At 49.2% G+C, this 19,463-nt stretch overlaps 1 protein-coding gene and 1 non-coding gene across 2 annotated transcripts; both read right to left on the reverse strand.

Annotated features, from left to right (window-relative positions):
- Positions 1 to 1,109: 1,109 nt before the first annotated feature.
- On the reverse strand, positions 1,110 to 19,159 carry Eif4g1 (eukaryotic translation initiation factor 4 gamma 1). Its single transcript, XM_038346800.1, is given in 65 exon segments — positions 1,110 to 1,743; positions 4,263 to 4,337; positions 4,340 to 4,402; positions 4,515 to 4,596; positions 4,721 to 4,856; positions 4,951 to 4,999; positions 5,002 to 5,056; positions 6,468 to 6,500; positions 6,502 to 6,550; positions 6,663 to 6,709; positions 6,711 to 6,788; positions 7,025 to 7,128; positions 7,131 to 7,218; positions 7,316 to 7,434; positions 7,534 to 7,597; positions 7,599 to 7,715; positions 7,718 to 7,784; positions 7,946 to 7,974; positions 7,976 to 8,040; positions 8,321 to 8,431; position 8,741; positions 8,846 to 8,913; positions 8,916 to 8,951; positions 9,178 to 9,199; positions 9,202 to 9,252; positions 9,254 to 9,310; positions 9,312 to 9,341; positions 9,444 to 9,530; positions 9,532 to 9,549; positions 9,592 to 9,593; positions 9,688 to 9,739; positions 9,741 to 9,923; positions 10,563 to 10,604; positions 10,606 to 10,635; positions 10,637 to 10,678; positions 10,680 to 10,706; positions 11,086 to 11,283; positions 11,470 to 11,538; positions 11,540 to 11,578; positions 11,580 to 11,612; positions 11,614 to 11,637; positions 11,639 to 11,662; positions 11,808 to 11,950; positions 11,953 to 11,965; positions 12,068 to 12,201; positions 12,294 to 12,480; positions 12,566 to 12,625; positions 12,627 to 12,655; positions 13,181 to 13,212; positions 13,214 to 13,285; positions 13,287 to 13,606; positions 13,608 to 13,784; positions 13,786 to 13,830; positions 13,832 to 13,986; positions 14,266 to 14,332; positions 14,540 to 14,608; positions 14,610 to 14,633; positions 15,420 to 15,455; positions 15,457 to 15,533; positions 17,234 to 17,282; positions 17,284 to 17,334; positions 17,538 to 17,716; positions 18,748 to 18,832; positions 19,099 to 19,131; positions 19,133 to 19,159. Coding segments are annotated over 65 exon segments (4,815 nt in total). The 3' UTR covers positions 1,110 to 1,558.
- LOC119825832 lies at positions 9,038 to 9,113 on the reverse strand. The gene has a single exon (XR_005287298.1). It is a non-coding gene; the product is annotated as a small nucleolar RNA SNORD66 (small nucleolar RNA).
- Positions 19,160 to 19,463: the final 304 nt, after the last annotated feature.

Genomic DNA, 19,463 nt, shown 5'->3' on the forward strand with positions numbered 1-19,463 from the left:
TTTGCAGGCTGACTCCTGAGGATGACAGCACCCAGCTGGGAGAGGCAGGTTCACAGCAAAGAGCCACTCCTAAGTGACGAGAGGTTGGTGTAGGCAGAGAGGAGTATGTAGATACAAAAGGCTAGCTGCCAGGAGCGAGGAAGGTGGTGGCCGCAGGTTGCCCAGCGAATCCTAGGCTGTGCCCCTGCAGCCACCCTCAGCAGAAGGAATCCAGACGGAAGGTGAGTATAGCACGGAAAAACCCAAAGGCAGGCCACAGAAACAAGCCAGAGTCGGTTAGCCCCCCTCCCGGTTCGCTCATCTGGCCCGAACCGCCTCCCTGGCGCAGGCTCCTCCCTCTCCTATACCAGCCCCCCTCCTCACGGCCCCTACCCACCCACGGCCCCACCAGGCAGCTGTGTTGCCCGACTCCCTGCCCATGCTCCGGCCCTCCGTCTCTTACCCTGACCGGCTGGGTGCCGAGAGCCAATATAGCCCATGGCAGAGCACCCAGGAACGCTAGCCCGCGCTTGGGACCCGGGCCATCGCCTTGCAGAGGGTCGGGCAGCGGTCACCACCAGGGAGGGGACAGCCTGTGAGAAGGGGAGGGGGGTGGGAGCAGCGCGTCTGCTGCCGCTCCCGGGAGAGGGGAACAGGGCCGGTGACGTAAGCGCGGGGCCGTGCCCACCCAGAGCAGGCGGGGCAAGCATACGTCACAGCCACTCAGTAGGCAGCCTAGGTCTTCAAACAGCCTGCATCTCCAGTCTACTGCGGAGCCACACTGGAGGCAAAAGCCGGTAGGCCATGCGGTCATTTTACATAGAACATCCCTTTATAGCTTCTATAGCGGTAAAGGCCTCAAACCCAGGGCCTGACTCACTCTGGTAGCAGTAAGTATTCTACAGCACTAATCTCCCATATGTCAAACCAATAAGAGCCCAATCCTCCGACAAAAAACAAACAACCCCCCCCCAAACCAAACAATTTCTTGGGCCCATTCCCCCCCACCCCCAAATCATTGACCGGGAAAGAGACAGGTACCAACACTGATATAATGCCAAGTCTGGAAAGAACGATGTCCATCTTTCCATACTCCTCCAAGGGGGCAGATCAGTAAAGAGGCAGTGAAATTAATTGAATTCATGTTTAATAATTACAGGCACCGTGCCCCCCCTTTCCCCTGCCCAGGCAGCAGCAGGGGTGGTGCAGGGGCTGGGGCATATGCCCCCAGCAGCGAGGACGGCAGTCCCAAGAGTGATTTCAGAAAATAAAAAAGGACCCTAGAGGCAGGCGGTAGTGCCCCTCCCCCCCTGCAAAGACACACCAAATTTCAAGACTTTATATATATCTCTGTGCCCCGGGGGGAGGAGAGGGACACTTGGCCAGCATCCTGGAGGGGGGCCCCAGGCAGCCCCAAGCCATCCTGCCTCATCAGCCACTTTATTAGCTCAGACACATCGCACTACAGGCACCCACTGCCACTGCCGCCACTGCTGCCGCCGCCCCCCTGCAGTCCAGGCGGCTGGCTGGCTGGGCCATCCACGTGTCCATGGCTCCAAGTCCCCGGCCCCACCCGCCATCAGTTGTGATCAGACTCCTCCTCCTCAGCCTCACGAAGCCAATTGAAGAAGGCTGTGACAGATTTAAGGGCCACACCCTTGCCCTGCTGCTCAGCAGGGTCCTTGCTGCTCTCCCAGCTGTAGAAAGCATCTTCCTTCACCACGTCCTCATCATACAGAGCATCAAAGAACATTCGAAGCAGGTCTGCAAGCCACAAAGACATCAATTAGGTGACTAGTCTGTACCCAGAGATCCCTCCCAAAGAGGACACTGTAAACTAAGCCCTGACCTACCATCCTGGTATCCAGAGTGACTAGGCCTGACAGAATGCTAATTTCATGACATAAAGAGACTACCAGCCTAAACTAAGAATGAGTTACTTGGCCACCAGCAATCCTTAGGAACAGGCATGTAAGAGGGGAAAAAGGAAGGGGAATGGGGGAAAAAACAAAACAAAAAGGCATGTAACCCCAAATATTTAGACGGCTGAGGCAGAAAGATCCAAGGATCAAAAGTTCAGGGCCAATTCTAGTAGCTTAGCAAAACTGAAAACAGAGAAAAAATGAGGCCAGGTATGGTGGCGCATGCCTTTAATCCCAAAACTCAGGAGGCAGAAGGCAAGCAGATTTCTGCGTTTTAGGCTAGTATAGATAGTTCTAAACCAGCTAGTTCTACAGTGAGACCATATCAAGAGAGAAAAGGGGAAGGGAAAGAATAATCAATTCTCCGCCTTTTGGCTAACATCAAATGTAGAGTCCAAGGAGAGAAATGAAAGGAAAAATATAAGGTGTGGTGGTCCACAACTGCAATCTCATTACTGGGGATACAGAGGCAAGAAGCTCAAATGCTAAGGCAAGCCTAAACTACGTCACTAGTCTGAGGCCAGTCCAGACTACTTAAGATCTGTGTCCAACCCTGACAAACACCCATGACCTCGCTCTGGCCTCTAGGGAGTACTCACTGTCAGTTCTCAGGTACAGCCTGAGCCTTGTCTCTGGCCATCAAGAACACCTTCCTTGCCACTATGCACACTGCAGCAACTGAAACAAAGCACAAGGACTCCAGCACCATGACATCAGTAATGGCTCACCAGCTAGGAGAAGCTAGGCACAGCTAACCCTTCACTTATCCCACATTGTGCTCTAAAGCCCATGTACAATTTGAGGACCCTATGCAATCGCTCATCTACTTTGCCCTACATTTAAGCCCACATCTGTCTAATTTAAACATAAAAGTTATCTTTCGCTGGGTGGTGGCGGCGCATGCCTTTTTCATCAGTCCCCGCACTTAGGAGGCAGAGGCGGGCAGATCTCTGATTTTGAGGCCAGCCTGGTCAATAAAAGCTAGTTCCAGGACAGACTCCAAAGCTACAGAGAAACCCTGTTTCAAAAAACCAAACAACAACAAAAAAGCTACCTAGCGATCTTTCACTATCCTATAGTCCAGTCAAATTTTTAGATAGGCTCCTACCAAACTCTGTAGCATTCATCGTTTTCTTTTTTTTTTAATATTTATTTATTTATTATGTGTACAGCATTCCTTCCATGTATGCCTGCAGGCCAGAAGAGGGCACCAGACCTCATTATAGATGGTTGTGAGCCACCACATGGTTGCTGGGAATTGAACTCAGGACCTTTGGAAGAGCAGGCAATGCTCTTAACCTCTGAGCCATCTCTCCAGCCCCATTCATCGTTTTCAAACACTTCCCTATACCAATTTTTTTCCTCTGCTCATAAGGCTCTGCCCTATCTGTGTGTCTCCATTTCCCCAGTGTTCTTACTCATCTTGAGGCAATCCCATTATCCTCAGCAGCATCTTCCTAAACAAAAAACCTTAGTCCTCTCCCACTGTAAAGCAGAATTAAACAGCTAACTGACTATTTTAAAGGTACTTATTCTTCAAGTGCTGTTTTGGTGTTTTCTTTGTAGCCCTGACTGTATTGAACTCACACACCTACTTTCTGTCTCCAGAAAGACAGTGGGTTAGGGTGGGAATTCTCTGAAATGGCCTAATCAGCATAGGCGGGCCTCTGGTGTGAGGATCACAGGGTGTGGCACCATGCTCAGCTAATTCTTTGCTTACAATCCTACAAAATGCCTTACTTCACTCAAAGCAAAGCCCCTGCACTACTTACATGGCCTGACATACCTGCCCTGTTTCCAGTCCCTCTGTCCCAACTACTCTTCCTCCAGCAGTTCCTTTATTCCAACTCAGGGCCCACCTGTTCACTGTCAGTCAAACAATTCCTACCCATCACCTTTCAGATTAATCTTCTAACAGTTACTGACTCCAGGTCAGCATAGAACTATGCTCTATTTCCTCACTACAGTCACCTAAACACCTGAACATACCCATGTGCTGAATTTATAAACCTCAGTCTTCAGTGTGGAAAAAGGACATAAATCCACAAAGGCAAGAGATAAGAAGGCAAGGTAAGCCAAGCATTTCAGATCTGTGCCAGACACAATGGGCACACCATGTCTGAAAGATACTACTGTTAATCACCTCTGTGCTGCTGTCTGTCACCTGCTGGTCAAGCACAAAGCCGGCAGGATATCAAACCTCAAGGCTTAAATTAACTCATTCCATTTGCAGGCAAGGAAACATGCATTGGGTAGGGTCATTTTCTTTACCCACCTTTCTTTAGGCTGAGTACCTTCCATGACCACCCTCTTCTATCTGGCAGTCCCTTGCCCCACCCATCCCTGCAGCCTGGCTCTTACTGGCAGGCTGTTCTAAGGTCACTACAAGGGCCTGGAGGGCGTAGAGTGCTTGTAGCTCCTTCTGTTCATCACACAGTATTTCTGCAGCAGTCTTGCTCGCAGTTTCAACACTGCAACATCCACTCGGAGAGGAGTCTCAACTACAGGGGAAAGACAAGGATAAATATAATACTGCAGACTTCACCCGGCTTAGCCCCAGAAGGCCAAGATCAAAACCCCTCTCCCTCCACTTGCCTCTCCCTTGCTCCTTACAGATAATTGCAGAATGACAGACAGCCGTCATGAGGGCTCGAACTAATGTATTGGATGCTATCTGCTGCTCATTCAGGTTGGCCTGTGCAGAAAAACAAAGGCTCCTAAGTTCTAAATTATGCCTCCAGGTACCCACTCTTGTCACCTCCCAAAACACCCCATCTTAAAAACTACCTCTCTACTTCCCATTTTAAGGAGAAATATACCTCTATCCAGTCAAACACCCGCTGGTTACTGCTACTCTCCTTCAGCAGCTTCTCCAGCTGCCTACGCAGCTCCTCAAAGGCAAGTGCCCTCTGGCCAGGAGCTTCAGACTCTTCTCCCAAGGTATATTCCCACCTTCTAAAAGCAAATGACCAACAACCAAGGTTAAGCAAGAATACATAGTAAAGAGGGAAAGATGCGATACGCTAACCCCAAATGCAGAACAAACTACTCTCAAACCTGTTCAGTCACAAATGAGTTAACGTCTTGGCCTTCTGCTAGAATTCCCTCCAGCTCAGACCAGCCTCTCGCCACAGCATCCCCACCTTTTTAGGACCCTGAAAAAACAAAAGAGCAATTCAGCAACTCAATTATCTACCTCTACCCGTGGCCTCTAGCTCTGAGGACTCAAAAGTTCTCAACAGTCATTTAAATATACCATGCGGTTACCACCCTTCCATGTCTAAATCAAGCACATATCCCAAGCAATAGGAACTCACCCACCACCACAGTGGTGTGACATGAGAGGGAAGTCTCAAGAAAAAAATTCATTAGTAGGACTCTTAAAGAAATCACTAGGGGCTGGAGAGATGGCTCAGTGGTTAAGAGCTTTGCCTGCTCTTCCAAAGGTCCTGAGTTCAATTCCCAGCAACCACATGTGCTCACAACTATCTGTAATGAGATTTGGTGCCCTCTTCTGGCCTGCAGGGATACATGCAGGCAGAACACTGAATACATAATAAATAAATCTTTTTTTTTTTTTTTTTTTTTTGGTTTTTCGAGACAGGGTTTCTCTGCAGCTTTAGAGCCTGTCCTGGAGCTAGCTCTTGTAGACCAGGCTGGTCTCGAACTCACAGAGATCCGCCTGCCTCTGCCTCCCGAGTGTTGGGATTAAAGGCGTGCGCCACCACCGCCCGGCGATAATAAATAAATCTTTAAAAAAAAAAAGAAATCACTAGATCTCAAAAAGGTAAACAAGCAAATCTACATCTTACCCCGGTATATGCCTAGTATATATATATATATATATATATATATATATATATCACCTACATTTCTTTTCCCAAGCAGCTTTTTTTAAAAAAAGTATTTATTATTGTTTGTTAGACCTGGAGAGATGGCCCAGCAGTTAAGAACACTTGTTTGGGTCCCAGCAACCACATGGTAGTTTCAAAGAAGAAGAAGAAAAAAAAAAAAAAAAAACAAAAACGCTAGGAGGTAGTACCACACCAGGACAGCCACAGATACACTTGTTAACAAACAAACAAAAAACAAAGAGAACTAAGAACTAACAGATGTGCTTATGGGTTTCCTGAGTTTCAGAAATCTTAGCAGCAATAACACCCTCACACTTCACAAAAAGTCCCCTTGAGTCCCTTTCAAACTCTTCAAACTACAACACACCCCAACTTCTTACCACCATGGGGCATCACCCCCAACTTGCCTTTCAAGACTTTTACATTCTAATCACTTCCATTAACTTGTTTTTTTCAAGACAAGGGTTTCTCTGTAGCCTTTGGAGACTGTCCTGGAGACTAGCTCTGTAGACCAGGCCGGCCTTGAACTCACAGAGATCTGCCTATCTCCCTTCCCCCTGAGTGCTGGGATTAAAGGCGTGCGCCACCAACGCCTGGCTCTTAAAACTTTTCAAATACCAAAGGTTAAAGGACCAAGAAACTCCAATGGTCACCAAAGCAGCAAAGCCACTTAAGTCCATGAATACATTCCCCTCTGAAAGGCCAAACTCACCATGCTCTTGCATAAGAGACCCAGGATCTCCAGCCAACAAAGAAGTAGCTTTGCCTATGGGCCTCAGAGGCTTCGTAATTTCCCTGCAAGAGAAATCAATCCTGATGGTCCTCCATAGCCCTCAACATCACTCCATCGCTCTCCAAACACAGCGTTCAAGTTGTCTCACTCCATTGTAAATGAGGGAGGGCTTACCTGAAGAGCTCTCCCATGGGTACCCCATCTTCCTGAAGAATGGGGGTTTATCATTCCTGCCAGGTAAAGCCATACATGAGGGATGTCAATTTCCATGGCCGCAGCCATTCTAGTGTTTCATACATCCTGAAAAGGGAATGAGAAGTCAGGGCATTTGGGGAGATGGGCCTTCCAGGAAATGCAGCATGACAAGTATCAAATGTGGTGCCCTCCAGAAACATTTCCAGGACATAAGACAATCTCAAGCTAAGCTACCATCACCACCCTTACAAAGCTATTGGAATGGTTGGCCTACATACTCAATGCAAAGTTCCACGAACTCCATACAGAAATTGGTGGGTAGGTGAACATGGAAGGCCCACAGAAATAAATCATTTCCCTTGATAGTACTGGGCAGTAGAGAGGTTGCCCTGAGCAGAGCAGCCTGGTGCAAGCATCAGCCGCCCCATGTGCTCACGAGCAATGTGCTACGCTCCAGGGTGGACTCGATGCCATGCCGCACAAAGATGAAGAGCAAGGAGGGTGACGCCAGCTCCTGGACACACTGTACTGCCTCCTGAGGAGGGGAAGAGCACACCAAGAAAAGTATCACTCCCTGGCCCAACCTTAACAAACCATGGCCAGTCAGCACAGCTCCCCTTCCCAGTGCCAACCTTCATGTCATTGAGATGGAGATATTCCTCAATGATGGCCTTAGATTTCTTCTCCACCTCATCCTCAGAGAGTGCAGCCTTTGGAGGGCTCACTGGTGGGAGAGTGGCTTCCCGCTTCACTACAGGTGGAGGGGGAGGAGAACCTTCAATTACTCATCTTAACAGTCTAGAGCCACGTCAGCCTCTCCTCCTTTCCTCTGCAGCCTTCCTTTCCTTACCAGGATCCCGACCACGATCCTCCGTGAGGCTAGCTGCCTTGCGCAGTCCCTCAGGCTGGGAAGGCCCGCTCTCTACTCCGCTCCTCCACTTCCTTGCTAAAACTTCGCTTGGTGGCTGGTGTTCTGGCACGATCAAGTCGGTCCCCACGGTCACCTCCCCGTTCACTCCGCTCTAGTCGGTCTCTCCCCGGTCCCCAGCTTTCTCACCTCGGTCCCGGCTTAAGCGTACTCCTGGAAGAGATACATTGGTTCTCACCTCGCTACTTTGCTCAAGCACTTGTAGGGCAGCTGCTAGGTATCATTCTTGGCAACAAGGACATGTCTAAGCAATACAAGAGAAACCTCTATGCTTTGACAACCAAAACCCAATCAACATATTCTGTGAGAACAACCCCACCCCTAAAATTCTCACCTCTGTACAACACGCCTGTTTTCTGTGTTTCTCTGTAGGTAATGCTTGTTGAAGAGCAGAAAAGCGATTCAAGGTACTAGTAGCTGGACGAGTCGCTTCTGAAATGCTACAGAAGACAGAAAGCTGCATTAACCCACTTCTTCCTTCCCAGAGCTAGGGGTCCGAGGGTGCAACCTGCCTTATTCACTCTCCTACTTTATGCACCCCCCTCCATCACTTAGGACTCTTGTTTGCAAAAGTTGACAGGAAGTAATTCATTCCTAATGCATATTCCTCCTGTATTCATTCCCTACTTACTTATTCTGAGTTTCCTGTGGAGGAAAGACTATACTTAAGGGAGCTTAGAATAGCAACTACCCAGTTCCCTACAGTGGCCTTTCATACCTGTGTCTGAGGGCTTGGCTCCTGAGCCCCCACTGCTGCCCTTGCCCCAACTCAGTCGCCCTCCTGGTGCAAAGAGTTGGTTGTTAGAATCAATGGAACCAGCTGCAGAAGGAAAGACAGTAGACTTATACTTCTGACCTAGCTTAATGCCCTAGCCAACACCACCTCACACAGCCACATGGTAATGCATGATCCAACTCAGAGAACACATAAAGGAGTAACTGGTTGTCCTATCCCAGTAGTTCTGCATAGACAGCGGACTCAAATTCCACATAAATTCATACACCAGAAAACAGAGCCCGTCTACTTCTTTTCAGTCACTTAAAAGTGTAAAGAGACCATATCTTGTCAGTTTGCTCAACCGATTGACAAACACTGTAGCTGGTGCACTTCATCTAACTTGTCTCTAGCGCTCTAGAGTCTAGGAGGAAAAAGTTCAGCTGTCAGCACCCTAACTGTGGGGACTATGGCAGTTTCTCTCACCCTCCACCTCACCCCGCCAGAATACAACCCTACCTTGTAATCTTGGTGAGGCCGTGAGGTGTCAATGGGGCGGCTGCCTTTGCTAATGGGGACTGTATTCCGCCACCATCATCCACAAAAGAGTGGAAGATGCCACGGCCTGAGACAAAAAAGAAAAAAGAGGGGAGGGGCATGTTGGAATAACAGTCCTACCAACTTCCTTCGTGTGCCACTTCACAGCCTTTCTTCCTCAGATCCTCAATCCCATCATGTGGTCTCAGTGGCCCAGACACGTGGCACTGACAGAAGTCATCAGTTGGAAAGCATGTAACCCTCGTACCCCAGGAGCTTCACTGTCTCCTCTATAGCCCTAGCCTCAAACTCACTGATGGGCGGGCCTGGAGGGCCACACCCCGACGCTTGTCGCTGCCCTTGGCCATGAGCTGCTGCACTTTGATATGTTTCTCGGTGCTCTTCCATCTCAGCTTCCTTGTGGATCTGATCAATAGTCTTGGGACCCCTGATCCCCTCGGCGTGGCACCCAATTGCTCTTTGGGGAACAAAACAGAACCAGCAGTTATTTTGGGCTGGCAGGGATCATACAGGCAGCGTCAGGAACTGGAAAAGCAGATAAAGTGGGGAAGAGACACACCTGCCGCAGATCCAGTACATCCTGCAGCATAAAACGGATACGAGATGAAGTTTTCTTTCTTTAAATGATTTTTTCCATTTGGTTGAAAATACTGATCCATTCGAGGCTAGGAAGCAAGAGGATCAAGTCAATTATCTCTCATAATCACCTCTGACATTGGCTAAGCAGCCCAGGACCCTCAGCCTTGTATGTTGTCAGCAGGCCCATATGTTCAACGCCATTCCCCACATCCCAGAACCTCTACCTTGCTTTTGCAAGTCCAGGTCTTTGCCAATAGTGGTGAGGGAGGCGCAGAGGGCAGTCCAGGGACTCCTCATCATGGTTTTTAAGTAGTTTGACACGACAATCATGCATTATTGCTTCTGTTAACATCTTCAGCTTGAATAACTCTCCAATGACTTGATATTCCCTAAAGAGCGCCGCCGAGCTAATGTCCCGGGCTTCGTCTAGTTCTTCTTTCAGGCGTCCCCGTTCTTCTGCCTGTCAGTCATAAGACCAAAAGATTATGTCAAAATGATAACCATGGGGCTGTAGAGATGGGTCAGTGGTTAAGAACACTGCCATTCTTGCAGAAGACCTGGATGCAGTTTCCAATACCCATGTGGTAGCTTACATCATCTATACTCCAGTTCCAAGGAATCCAGTGCCCCTTTGATTTCTGGCACCAGACATGCACACTGTACACACACATACAGCTGACAAAACATACATATAAAGATAAAGCTAAGCCGGGTGGTAGTGGGCACGGCCTTTAACCTCCAGCACTCAGGAGATAGAGGCAGGCAGATTCTCTGGGAGTTTCGAGGCCAGCCTAATCTACAAGAGCTAGTTCCAGACAGCTAGGGCTGTTACAAACAAAAGAACCCATGTCTCCAGGAACAAAAAACAAACAAAAAAAGCTAAGAACAAAACAGTTACTTGGCTAAAACCCCCTTTCTCTCTTTTTAATCTAGATAGCCAGGCTATTATTAAACACTCATGTCCTAAGGTCAAACAGAGTCCTCAAGAATCTTAATGCTACTACCCACCCAGCGCCCACAGCTCTACAGCCAGCTCTGACTGGTGGGGGAGGGTGGTGACCACAGAGTGGAATTGGCAATACCTTTCTCACCGTAGCACTTCATCCATCTCTTTTTGCTTTTTTCAAAAAACTTCATCATCAATCTTTGTCTTTCTCAAATTCCTTCTGGCAATCGATTTAATAACAATAGTTTTCGAAAATTCACAGTCACTGTTTGGCTTTTCTGTAGTGGGCACTTTCAGCTGTTGGCCAAAGACAGTAAGTATCACACTAAAATCAGTACAGGCCTTTCAAGTTTCCTTGGATGCTGTATAAAGACAAGTGGGAACCAAGGAAAGCTGGACTCCAGGCTCCCCAGGAAGATGTAGGAAGCTACATAAGATGTAAAAAACTGGGATGAGCAAGATGGCTCAGTGTGTGAAGAAGCCTGCCAACGCAAGTTTGGCAATCTGAGTTTAATTTCCAGAAATCCACATAAAGTTAGAAGAGAACTTCTAACTTCCTTCCTCCTTCCCCTCCTCCACAAAGTTATCCTGACTGCCAAACATGCAACCGGAGCAAACATGCAACTATATACACTAAGGGACATAAAATAAAATGTTCAATAGTGGAAACTAAAACCGCCATGAGGCAGCGGCACATGTTGGCATAAGCCACAGAGAAGTTGGGCTCTGAAATGGCTTTCTCAAAGATGAGGTCAATAACTCCTTTGAGGCGTTCCTCGGTGTCAATGGCCAGCTGTGTCACCTGCTTCATCAGCTGCTGGAACATCTGGGGTGTCAGCTTATTCAGGATGGAGCGCACCCTGCGGAACAGGTCCTGTCAGGGAAGACGACAGAGTAGACAGGATCTAGTTTAGTACTCAAAGTAAACACTGGCTGCTTAGACAGACGAAATGGTAGGAACTGAGTCCACTGATAATCAGCATGGTGGGCACAGTAAAGTGGCTCAGAAAGCAGATCTCAAGAAACAGGAATGGAGACCAAAGGCAAGATGTGCCAGTACCTGGGTTTTGCTTCCATCAGCATCCTCTTCCCCTCGATCCTTATCAGCGGCTGTCCGTTTGCTACTTGGGTTTCCAAGCCTTCTCTGCTTTGTTCAGTTTTATGTCTTCAGGTCATTATGACTGAGGAAATAATCTTACGTGGTTTCCTTTCGTGGACCCTGCTGAGAGGCGCCTGGGTCCCAAGCCAGCCTGCTAGACAAGGGATGAGGACAAATGAAGATAAAGAACAACAAGTATAGTATGTTACCCCATTACCACATAGCCTCAAGACTCGCAGGCTGAGACATACAAGATCCCACCCTGTTACCCATCCACCCCCTCAGCCAGCCCCACGCACCGGCCCTCGGGGCAGCTCCCCACCTGGCCCACCCCTTGGGGGCCCACGGTTATTGAGGGTTGGTCTGGCCAAGGTTGCAAAAGATGGAGTGAAATCTGGGCCACAGTTTATGCCAGGTAGCCTGGAGGGATCCAGCTGCCGAGTGGTGTTTTATTGGCCTGCAGAGAAGATGTATGTCTTAGGAACGGGTTAGGGTTACCGACTTCTCTTTGGAGGCTTCAGGCACTCCAGGTCAAACCAACATTCCTCAAAACACCAACCTTGTCGAGTACCACATCGGTGATATGGGGCAATCCTTCTGGTTTCTGCATACTGGCAAAGATGAATTGAAAACCAAGCAGGAATTCCCTGTCATAACGCTTCTTTTCTTCAAGGTTCAGAGGCTTCCACTGATCTGCATGACAGGATGCAATCACACGCCAATGTCCTGTTACAGGGCTACCCATTTCTTAACCACTCAACTCTTCCTTTAACACTTAAACACACCTGACTTGTATTCGTACTTCTGCTCCCCAGGCTGGATGTTCTCAGCGTTATGAATTTTGTCTTCCTTAGAGTCCCAGGTTTCATCTGCTTCCTCAGGCTGTGGGGGCACAGTGCTGCCCTCAGACTCTGGGCTTGGGTTGATGCTTGTAGGAGGCTGATTCTCTACCTCTGGTACTGCTGGGTCCACCTTCAATTATAGAAGAACGCCCAGGTTCAGTCACATGGTCACCACTCCCAACTGTGCCATTTCCCTCAACTACTTGTTCCCTTACCTCCTTGAAGGCATCTAGAAGGTCACCCACAGCTTCCTTCTTATTTAGCTCTTTAATTTTTCCGCCTCCTCTTTGGCACAGATACTGCCACTAAAAGGAGGAGAAAGAGAAGGACCAAGCTGTGAATGAGTTAATAGTATCCCTAACACATGGAGGAAACAGACAAAAATATAAAACCAGCCACAGACAGCAATCCCTCTCTATCACTCCCACTTTAGGCTCTGAATCTTCACTGTAAGCCAAGCGTCATGGCCCATTTCTGTAACTCAGAACTTGGAGACAGAGACATAAGTATCAGGAGTTCAAGGCCAGCCTGGGCTACAAAAGACCTTGTCTCAAAACTTACTTCTTGGGGTCTATCACAAGTCCAAAAATGGGAGCCCATTTGTGGGAATCTATGCACAAAAAGGTGGTACCTGCCTTTAATTCCACCACTTGGGAGGCAGAGGCAGGCAGAGAACTCAAGTCTGAGGTTAGCTTGTTCTGTGTATCAAGTTCCCAGACAGCCAGCTACATAAATAACCATCTCAAACAAAACAGAAGAGGTGCCAAACGGGAGACCAACGAAGAACACCCCCAAGATGGACAACACCATATCGTCTAGCTGTATCTTACCTTGGGTAGCTGCTGCCACCTCTAATTCTGAGACACTGGGCTGGGACAGGAGTGCTGTCGAGGGGGAGTTCCTCGGCTACCTTCTCACTCTCAGCTTCCCCGCCTCCTCTTCTTTTCCTCTACTTCTTCCTCCTGAGCAGGAGAAGTATCCGAAGGAGCCACGGGTGGAGTAGCGGAGAGAATGGCGGCTGGTGCCATGGGCGAAGCCTCCTTGACCTGTTCCTCTGGCTCACTGACCGGGCTTAGGTCCACAGCTGGTGGTGAGGGAGCTCCATTGAGCAGTTCCTCAGGCTGGGCAGTTGGAGCAATGGGCACAGGTGATTCAGAAGCACAAACTAAAAGAGGGGGAGAAGCTGGCTCTGTGCTTGACTCCACCTCTGGTTCCAGATCCTCAGATGGGACCATGCCATTGGGCTCATGAGTTTCCCGCCCTGTGAGGTGCCAGGGACGTGGAAACCTGGAGAGGACTGGAAGAGAACTCAGATTCTGGAATGGGTTTGCTGAGTGTCACTTCTACTTCCAGTATGGGTTCAGCAAGAGTGGGTTCTGGAGAGAGGCAATATGGCTCCCCAGTTTCACAAGAGATGGGGGTCGATTCTTCTACACGACATTTGTATCATCCCCGTTGTCATAGTGTCCCCAGGAATAGAGGAGGACTCCAAGATTAGACTCAGACCCCGGCTCCAAAATTGGGGGTGGTGATGGGGTTGGAGAAGGTGATGAAGGCTGAGATTCTGTGCCATGGCTGTGCTCTGGGCCAGGCAGTCCTGGTCGCCCCCCAATAGCTGTTCCCTGTGTCCGGTCATCTACACAAAACAAACAAGAATTCATGACAGCAAGTTCTTCACTGTTGCTTTTCTCCCTCCTAGCTAAGGTTACTTCAATTTAACATTCTCATCCTACATCCCAGTCTTCTCCCACTAAGGCTGTTTTCCTCGTCTCTTCCAAAACAGTCTAACTTCAAACCCACTACATGAAACCTAAGTCATCCTTCTCTGGTACTCAGTTCACACCCACTCCACCTCCTTCAAGTTTAAATATGCATACTTCACCTCCCATAAAAGCTGTGCATATGCCTTCCTTACCTGGCCGGATAATGACAGCAACTTGAGGCGACTCCCCATTAGGCTGAGGCTCCAGACCGCCTCCCGTCTGCAGGACACAAGCGTTAAAAGTGTGCACTGGGGTGTTCCCCACCCTTCTTTACTAGAGACATTTCTACTTTAGCTCTGCCTAGAAATCCGGAAAGCAGGGAAATAAACCCCTTAGGTTAAGGAATAGATCAAGTGACTTGGGAAATCCAGGACAGAAGAGCTGTCCAGGCCAAGGGTTATCTATCACTCCAACAGCTGACAGTACCTGGGGAGGAGTAGGTGTGGAGGCAGTGCGGGCCCCAGACATTATCTCTTCTGTGATATCCTTCCCCCCCTTGGTTTGGGTCTCGAATTCGGATCTGGGGAAAGAAGCTACAGGATGAGTGGGAGCAGAAGGAGCCCACCTCTCCACCCTGTCCCACTCCTAAGACTCTGGGCCAACCTCCCACCCCTACTTGGGAAGCGAGGTGGGTGGGTGCCAGAAACCCATGAGTTCTACTGTCAACCCATCCGGGCTGCTCTTGTAGTTGCTGCCCTAGTCCCCACCCCTAAGACTCTTGACCTCACAGAACAAGCCCTGTACATCACAATGCCCCTCCCTCCCTCCCTCCCCTCTACCCACCGCAATCCCTAAGTCAATGGCTGCACACCCTGGAGCTCAAGACCCCCATCTAGCATCCAGCTAGCTCACTTGTGGCTGGTCGGGCCTATCTCTAGGGGTAGGGCCCAGATGCAGTGGGTGGAGCCAGGGTGACTCAGCGGCTTCCCCAGCCCTGGCAACCCTATTCTGGGCACCATGCCCAGGGCTGGAGGACTGAGCAGAGGCGTAGGCCTCCAGAGCTTCCAGGACTAGGGGGTGAAGAGCACAAAACAAACCATTTCCAAAGCTAACCACCAGCAACCCCAAACCAATCACAGGTCTTGAGCCTACTAGAGTACAAGTCTCTGGGAAATTTCCTTGCTGCTCAACTTTAGTCTTCCCATGAGCACCTTCTACACTGCAATCACCTTACAAGGAACCTTTGTACTCCACAGACCCTGACCTCTGCTTAAGCTCAGATGAAAGTCTATGAAGTTCTGCACTCACGAGCACACCACCCAGGAGTCCCTCCCCAGAAGTCCCAGAGCCCCTCACCGCTACTCACAGTTTTCCGCTCTCTCTTAGGGGCAATCTGGGGCGGGCTGGTTCATCAGAACTGGGGCAGGAGCAACACTAGCAGGAAACTGCTGCACACCTTGGGCCGGATAATAGGCACCAGCTTGAGGGAAGGAGGACAGAAAGGAAGATTTGTGACAGCATCAGGACCCAAACATATACTAATACTGCTTGAACACCTCCCACTGCAGAACGTCTCATCATACACAGCCGGCCCCTTGCCCTTCCCTGCCCGCCTCCCTAGGGAATTAGGTGTCTGTCAAAGTAGGGGGAACCAGTTTTGAAACTGCATTTACAAGAATTCCTCACAGGACACACACACCTTGTAGGTGAACTCCTTCCTCTCTAAGCTATAAGGTACCTGTTTTACCCCACAAGGCCCTCATATGTACCCCATCCTAGCAACGTGCATGCACACTCTCAACTTGAGACACTCAGCTTTTGGCAGGGAATAAAAAGGGTTTTCCAAATCATTCCACTCAAGCTGACTCCAATTCCTAATTAGCCCTTTGCAAGGAGTAATGTAACAAAAAGTAACACTGGGCCCAAGAAAAGTAAAATTCCCTAACCCAATTGTCTCCAACCAAGGGTACACTTGTAACTCATCCCAATTCCCACTTACTACTTCTGAAACCACCAACGGTGGTTACGTTTAAAATCACACATACATACACATATCTACAACTATAAATGTATTACACACACATACTTAACATCTTCCCAATGGGAAAATTTTCAGATACTGCTCTAAATTAGCATGGTGGCACACACTTGTAATTCCAACAACCAGAGGCAGGGGGAATCATTGCAAGTTTGAGGCTAGCCTGGTCTACTGAGGCAAGTTCCAGGGCAAGCCAGAACTACATCATTTAAGGACCCTGGTCTCAAAATCAAAACCCACTGCCATATAGATCAGAACAATTCTTTCACTGAACATATATTAAAGATAGCTATGAAAACCACTCAAATCCATGTTATTGTCTCCCAACTATGAAAGAAAACCGACCAGAAAAAGTCTAACTTGGCTTTCAAGTCGGAGTCTGTATTTCTTTCTGTGTGGGGGTATTTATACACCTGCAGGTACCCAAAGTGGCCAGAGATCCTCAGGCTTTGGGAGTGATAGACGGTGTGAGCTGCCTGAAATGGGAGCTGGTATAGAATTTGAGGGCCTCTGCAAGAGCAGTTACTCTTAGCCACTGAGTTCTGTGTCTCCAGCCCTTCCTTTTTTAAGTCATATTCGTTCATTTAGCATTTGCATGCCCCAGGTACCATGGGTTACGAGGGGAGGTGAGAAGACAAGCTTGTGGGAGTCAGTCCTCTCTGACCCACCAGGTTCCAGTGACCAAACTCAGTGATCAATGCTATCAGGCTTGGGGGCAAACCCTTTAACCAGAGTCATCTTGAAGATCCTTGTCCTGTGTTTTTGGTTTTGTTTTTTGTTTTTTTAAAGTCAGGCTATTAACATGTGGCTCTGGCTGTCCTGGAACTCACTATGTAGACCAGGCTGTCTTCAAATGAAGAGCCCCTCCTGCCTTAACCTTCTGATTGCTGGCTGGGATTAAAGGCGTGTGTCACCACACCTAGCTTGATCACGTGTTTCTTGAAGTGGAGAAGAGTCCAACTTTCTTAGCAAAGGAGCAAAGCTTCCCTTACCAATGGGTTACATTATTAGGCACTAATCCTTATCATATATCAATTCTATCGTTTAAAAACCAACAGCATGCCTAGGAAAAGTCTTAGAAAGCAGACCACCTTAGAAATGCCCTAGGCCGCGCTCTCACCACGACTCCTTCCCCTGCTTACCGTAGGTCCCGAACTCGGTAGGGCTTGCACCCGGATAGAAGCCTGGGGCTTCCTGGCTGCACAGGGTACTGCTGTGTTGGGACAACATATGTGGAACGCCCCTGATGGGGGTTGGGGAGAAAAGAAGGAAAAGAAGATGAGGAAAGCTATGAACACCACATCAAATTATGAAGTAGGGAAAGCCAAGCCTGGGCAATGACTAGATATCCCACCTCTATAAAAGAAATAAATGGATCTAGAAAGCCAGGGAGGAAAGGTGGAGGATTAAGCTCAAGGTAGTCTGGCTTCCAGCCCCCAACCTCACCTGTCCAGGGATATAGTAGGCTCCTTGGGAGGCTGAATAGGAGATCTGGGAAGGGATCATCATTACTTGGGATCCAGCAGGGTAGACATGGGTAGCTGGGCCAGGACGGGCAGGGGCTGCACTCTGTACTCGGGAGGCTGCACTGCTCGGGGGCTGGGCCCGGCTAGGGTAGAAGTGCTATTAGGAAGAATGAGAGCAGTAGGGATCAAGAAGGGGAGGGAGCGAACAGCAAAACCAGCACTCCACAATGTCTATACAGCCTTAAAGAGTACTGCAGGCTTCAGAGCACAGAGACCAATCAATCAATCCTTCCAAAACCCACACGATTAACTCATGGCTAAGTGGCCTCTCGTACTAACACTTGCCTCCAAACTTAGATGAATACTTTGTATCCTCTACTCTCACTACCATGCACACTCTGTCACCTCTATACTATCCTTCCGGAGTCTTCCTAACATCAAGATGCATCATGCCAGAGTACAGCCCTTGAGGGCAACATACTCCCCAACATGCACTAGTCCACCTCAAATACGGAGATTAACTGCTACATGCAACCATTTTCCAGTTCTGGGATACTTGCTCTTCAACAGTTAACCTCTAACATGCAGTATCTGAACTGAAGACCTAAACAGCAAACAAGGCCCCACCCTGATATCCCATCTGTGTCTAGCTATGGACTAAGGTGGAGGATGGGGTGACACCAAGAGGTGGCTCAGGATTAGAAAAGGAGTATTACCTGCAGAGACCTGAATCCTCCCTGAGAGCACATGGGGACAGGAAAGACGACAATTACCCCCCAAGGTTTGAGGGGACTTAGGGGAGTGGAGGAGGTAGGAAAAGAATCTTTCCACTTAGGAAGAACTTGGAGAACAGAAAAAAATGAAAGCACAGCTGGAATGTTTATCTCATCACAGTTCAAAGAGAAAGCAAAGAGGTACAGGGTAATGGCAACCTCCTAGTGTAACAGAGCTGGTAGCAGGGCCCACAGCACTGTCCCCAATTCTCGAAGGCACTTAGACCCATAATGCCTGCCACTCTCAGACTACAAACTTCACCGAAGTAACTAACACGGCACGAAAGAACACAGAGCAACTGTCAGGAAACTGGAGGCAAGCACACGACCCTCCGTAGTTTCCATCCTAGCCCCAAACCAGCAGCAGACTCTCCCAGTTCCACCCAGCGGCCTACTCTATCCACAGCCCCTCACCTGTGCGGGGCTGAGAAGGCGTGTTCATTTGTGTCGCTTGTGGCGTGCTAAACACCACCGGTGCAGTCTGCCCCGGGGGAAACGCTGGCTGAAGGGGAGAGACCAGAGTTCAGCAAGAGGGGAAGCCTGGGTGGGGCCGAAACCCAAGCTGCTGAAATAAGGGGAGCAGACCTGCAGCAACAGCCTCAGCAGTCCACATGTTCCCTCCCTGTGACAGCCCCAGGGACGGCCAGGGGCCCTATCTCAATTTGGCAGCAGGCAGCTGCACTTTGCCCTGACACAGATGGGGGTGGGAAAACTGAGCACTGAATGACCTCCACCCCACCAGTGTCCTGCTCATTTCGCCTTGATTACCTGTGGGAGTCCAGGGGACCTGGCGGGTGGGGGGGCCTGTGGGCTGAGGAGCTTTGTTCATTTCATTTGGTGCCACATCAGGGTCCCCCCAGCACCTGTTTGGAAACAGCAAAGCTCGGAATGAGGAAGGGACCCAAGCTTATGGAAAATGGGCTGGGGGGGGGGGGGAGGAAGGTTGTTTCAAGAGCTAGAACCAACATGGATCAAGGGAGGTGCCAAGGGAATGCAGAAACAGAAATAATCCAGACTACAGGACCCCACCAACACGCCCGAACCCCACCCTTGCCTGCTCAAACAGCCCCCTCACTCACCCCCTCGGTTAAGAAGTAAGTCCACAGTGGCGGCCTACAGGTTCTGGGCATCCG

Source organism: Arvicola amphibius, chromosome 10 (assembly GCF_903992535.2).
Source record: "Arvicola amphibius chromosome 10, mArvAmp1.2, whole genome shotgun sequence".
NCBI classification, from domain to species: Eukaryota; Metazoa; Chordata; class Mammalia; order Rodentia; family Cricetidae; genus Arvicola; species Arvicola amphibius.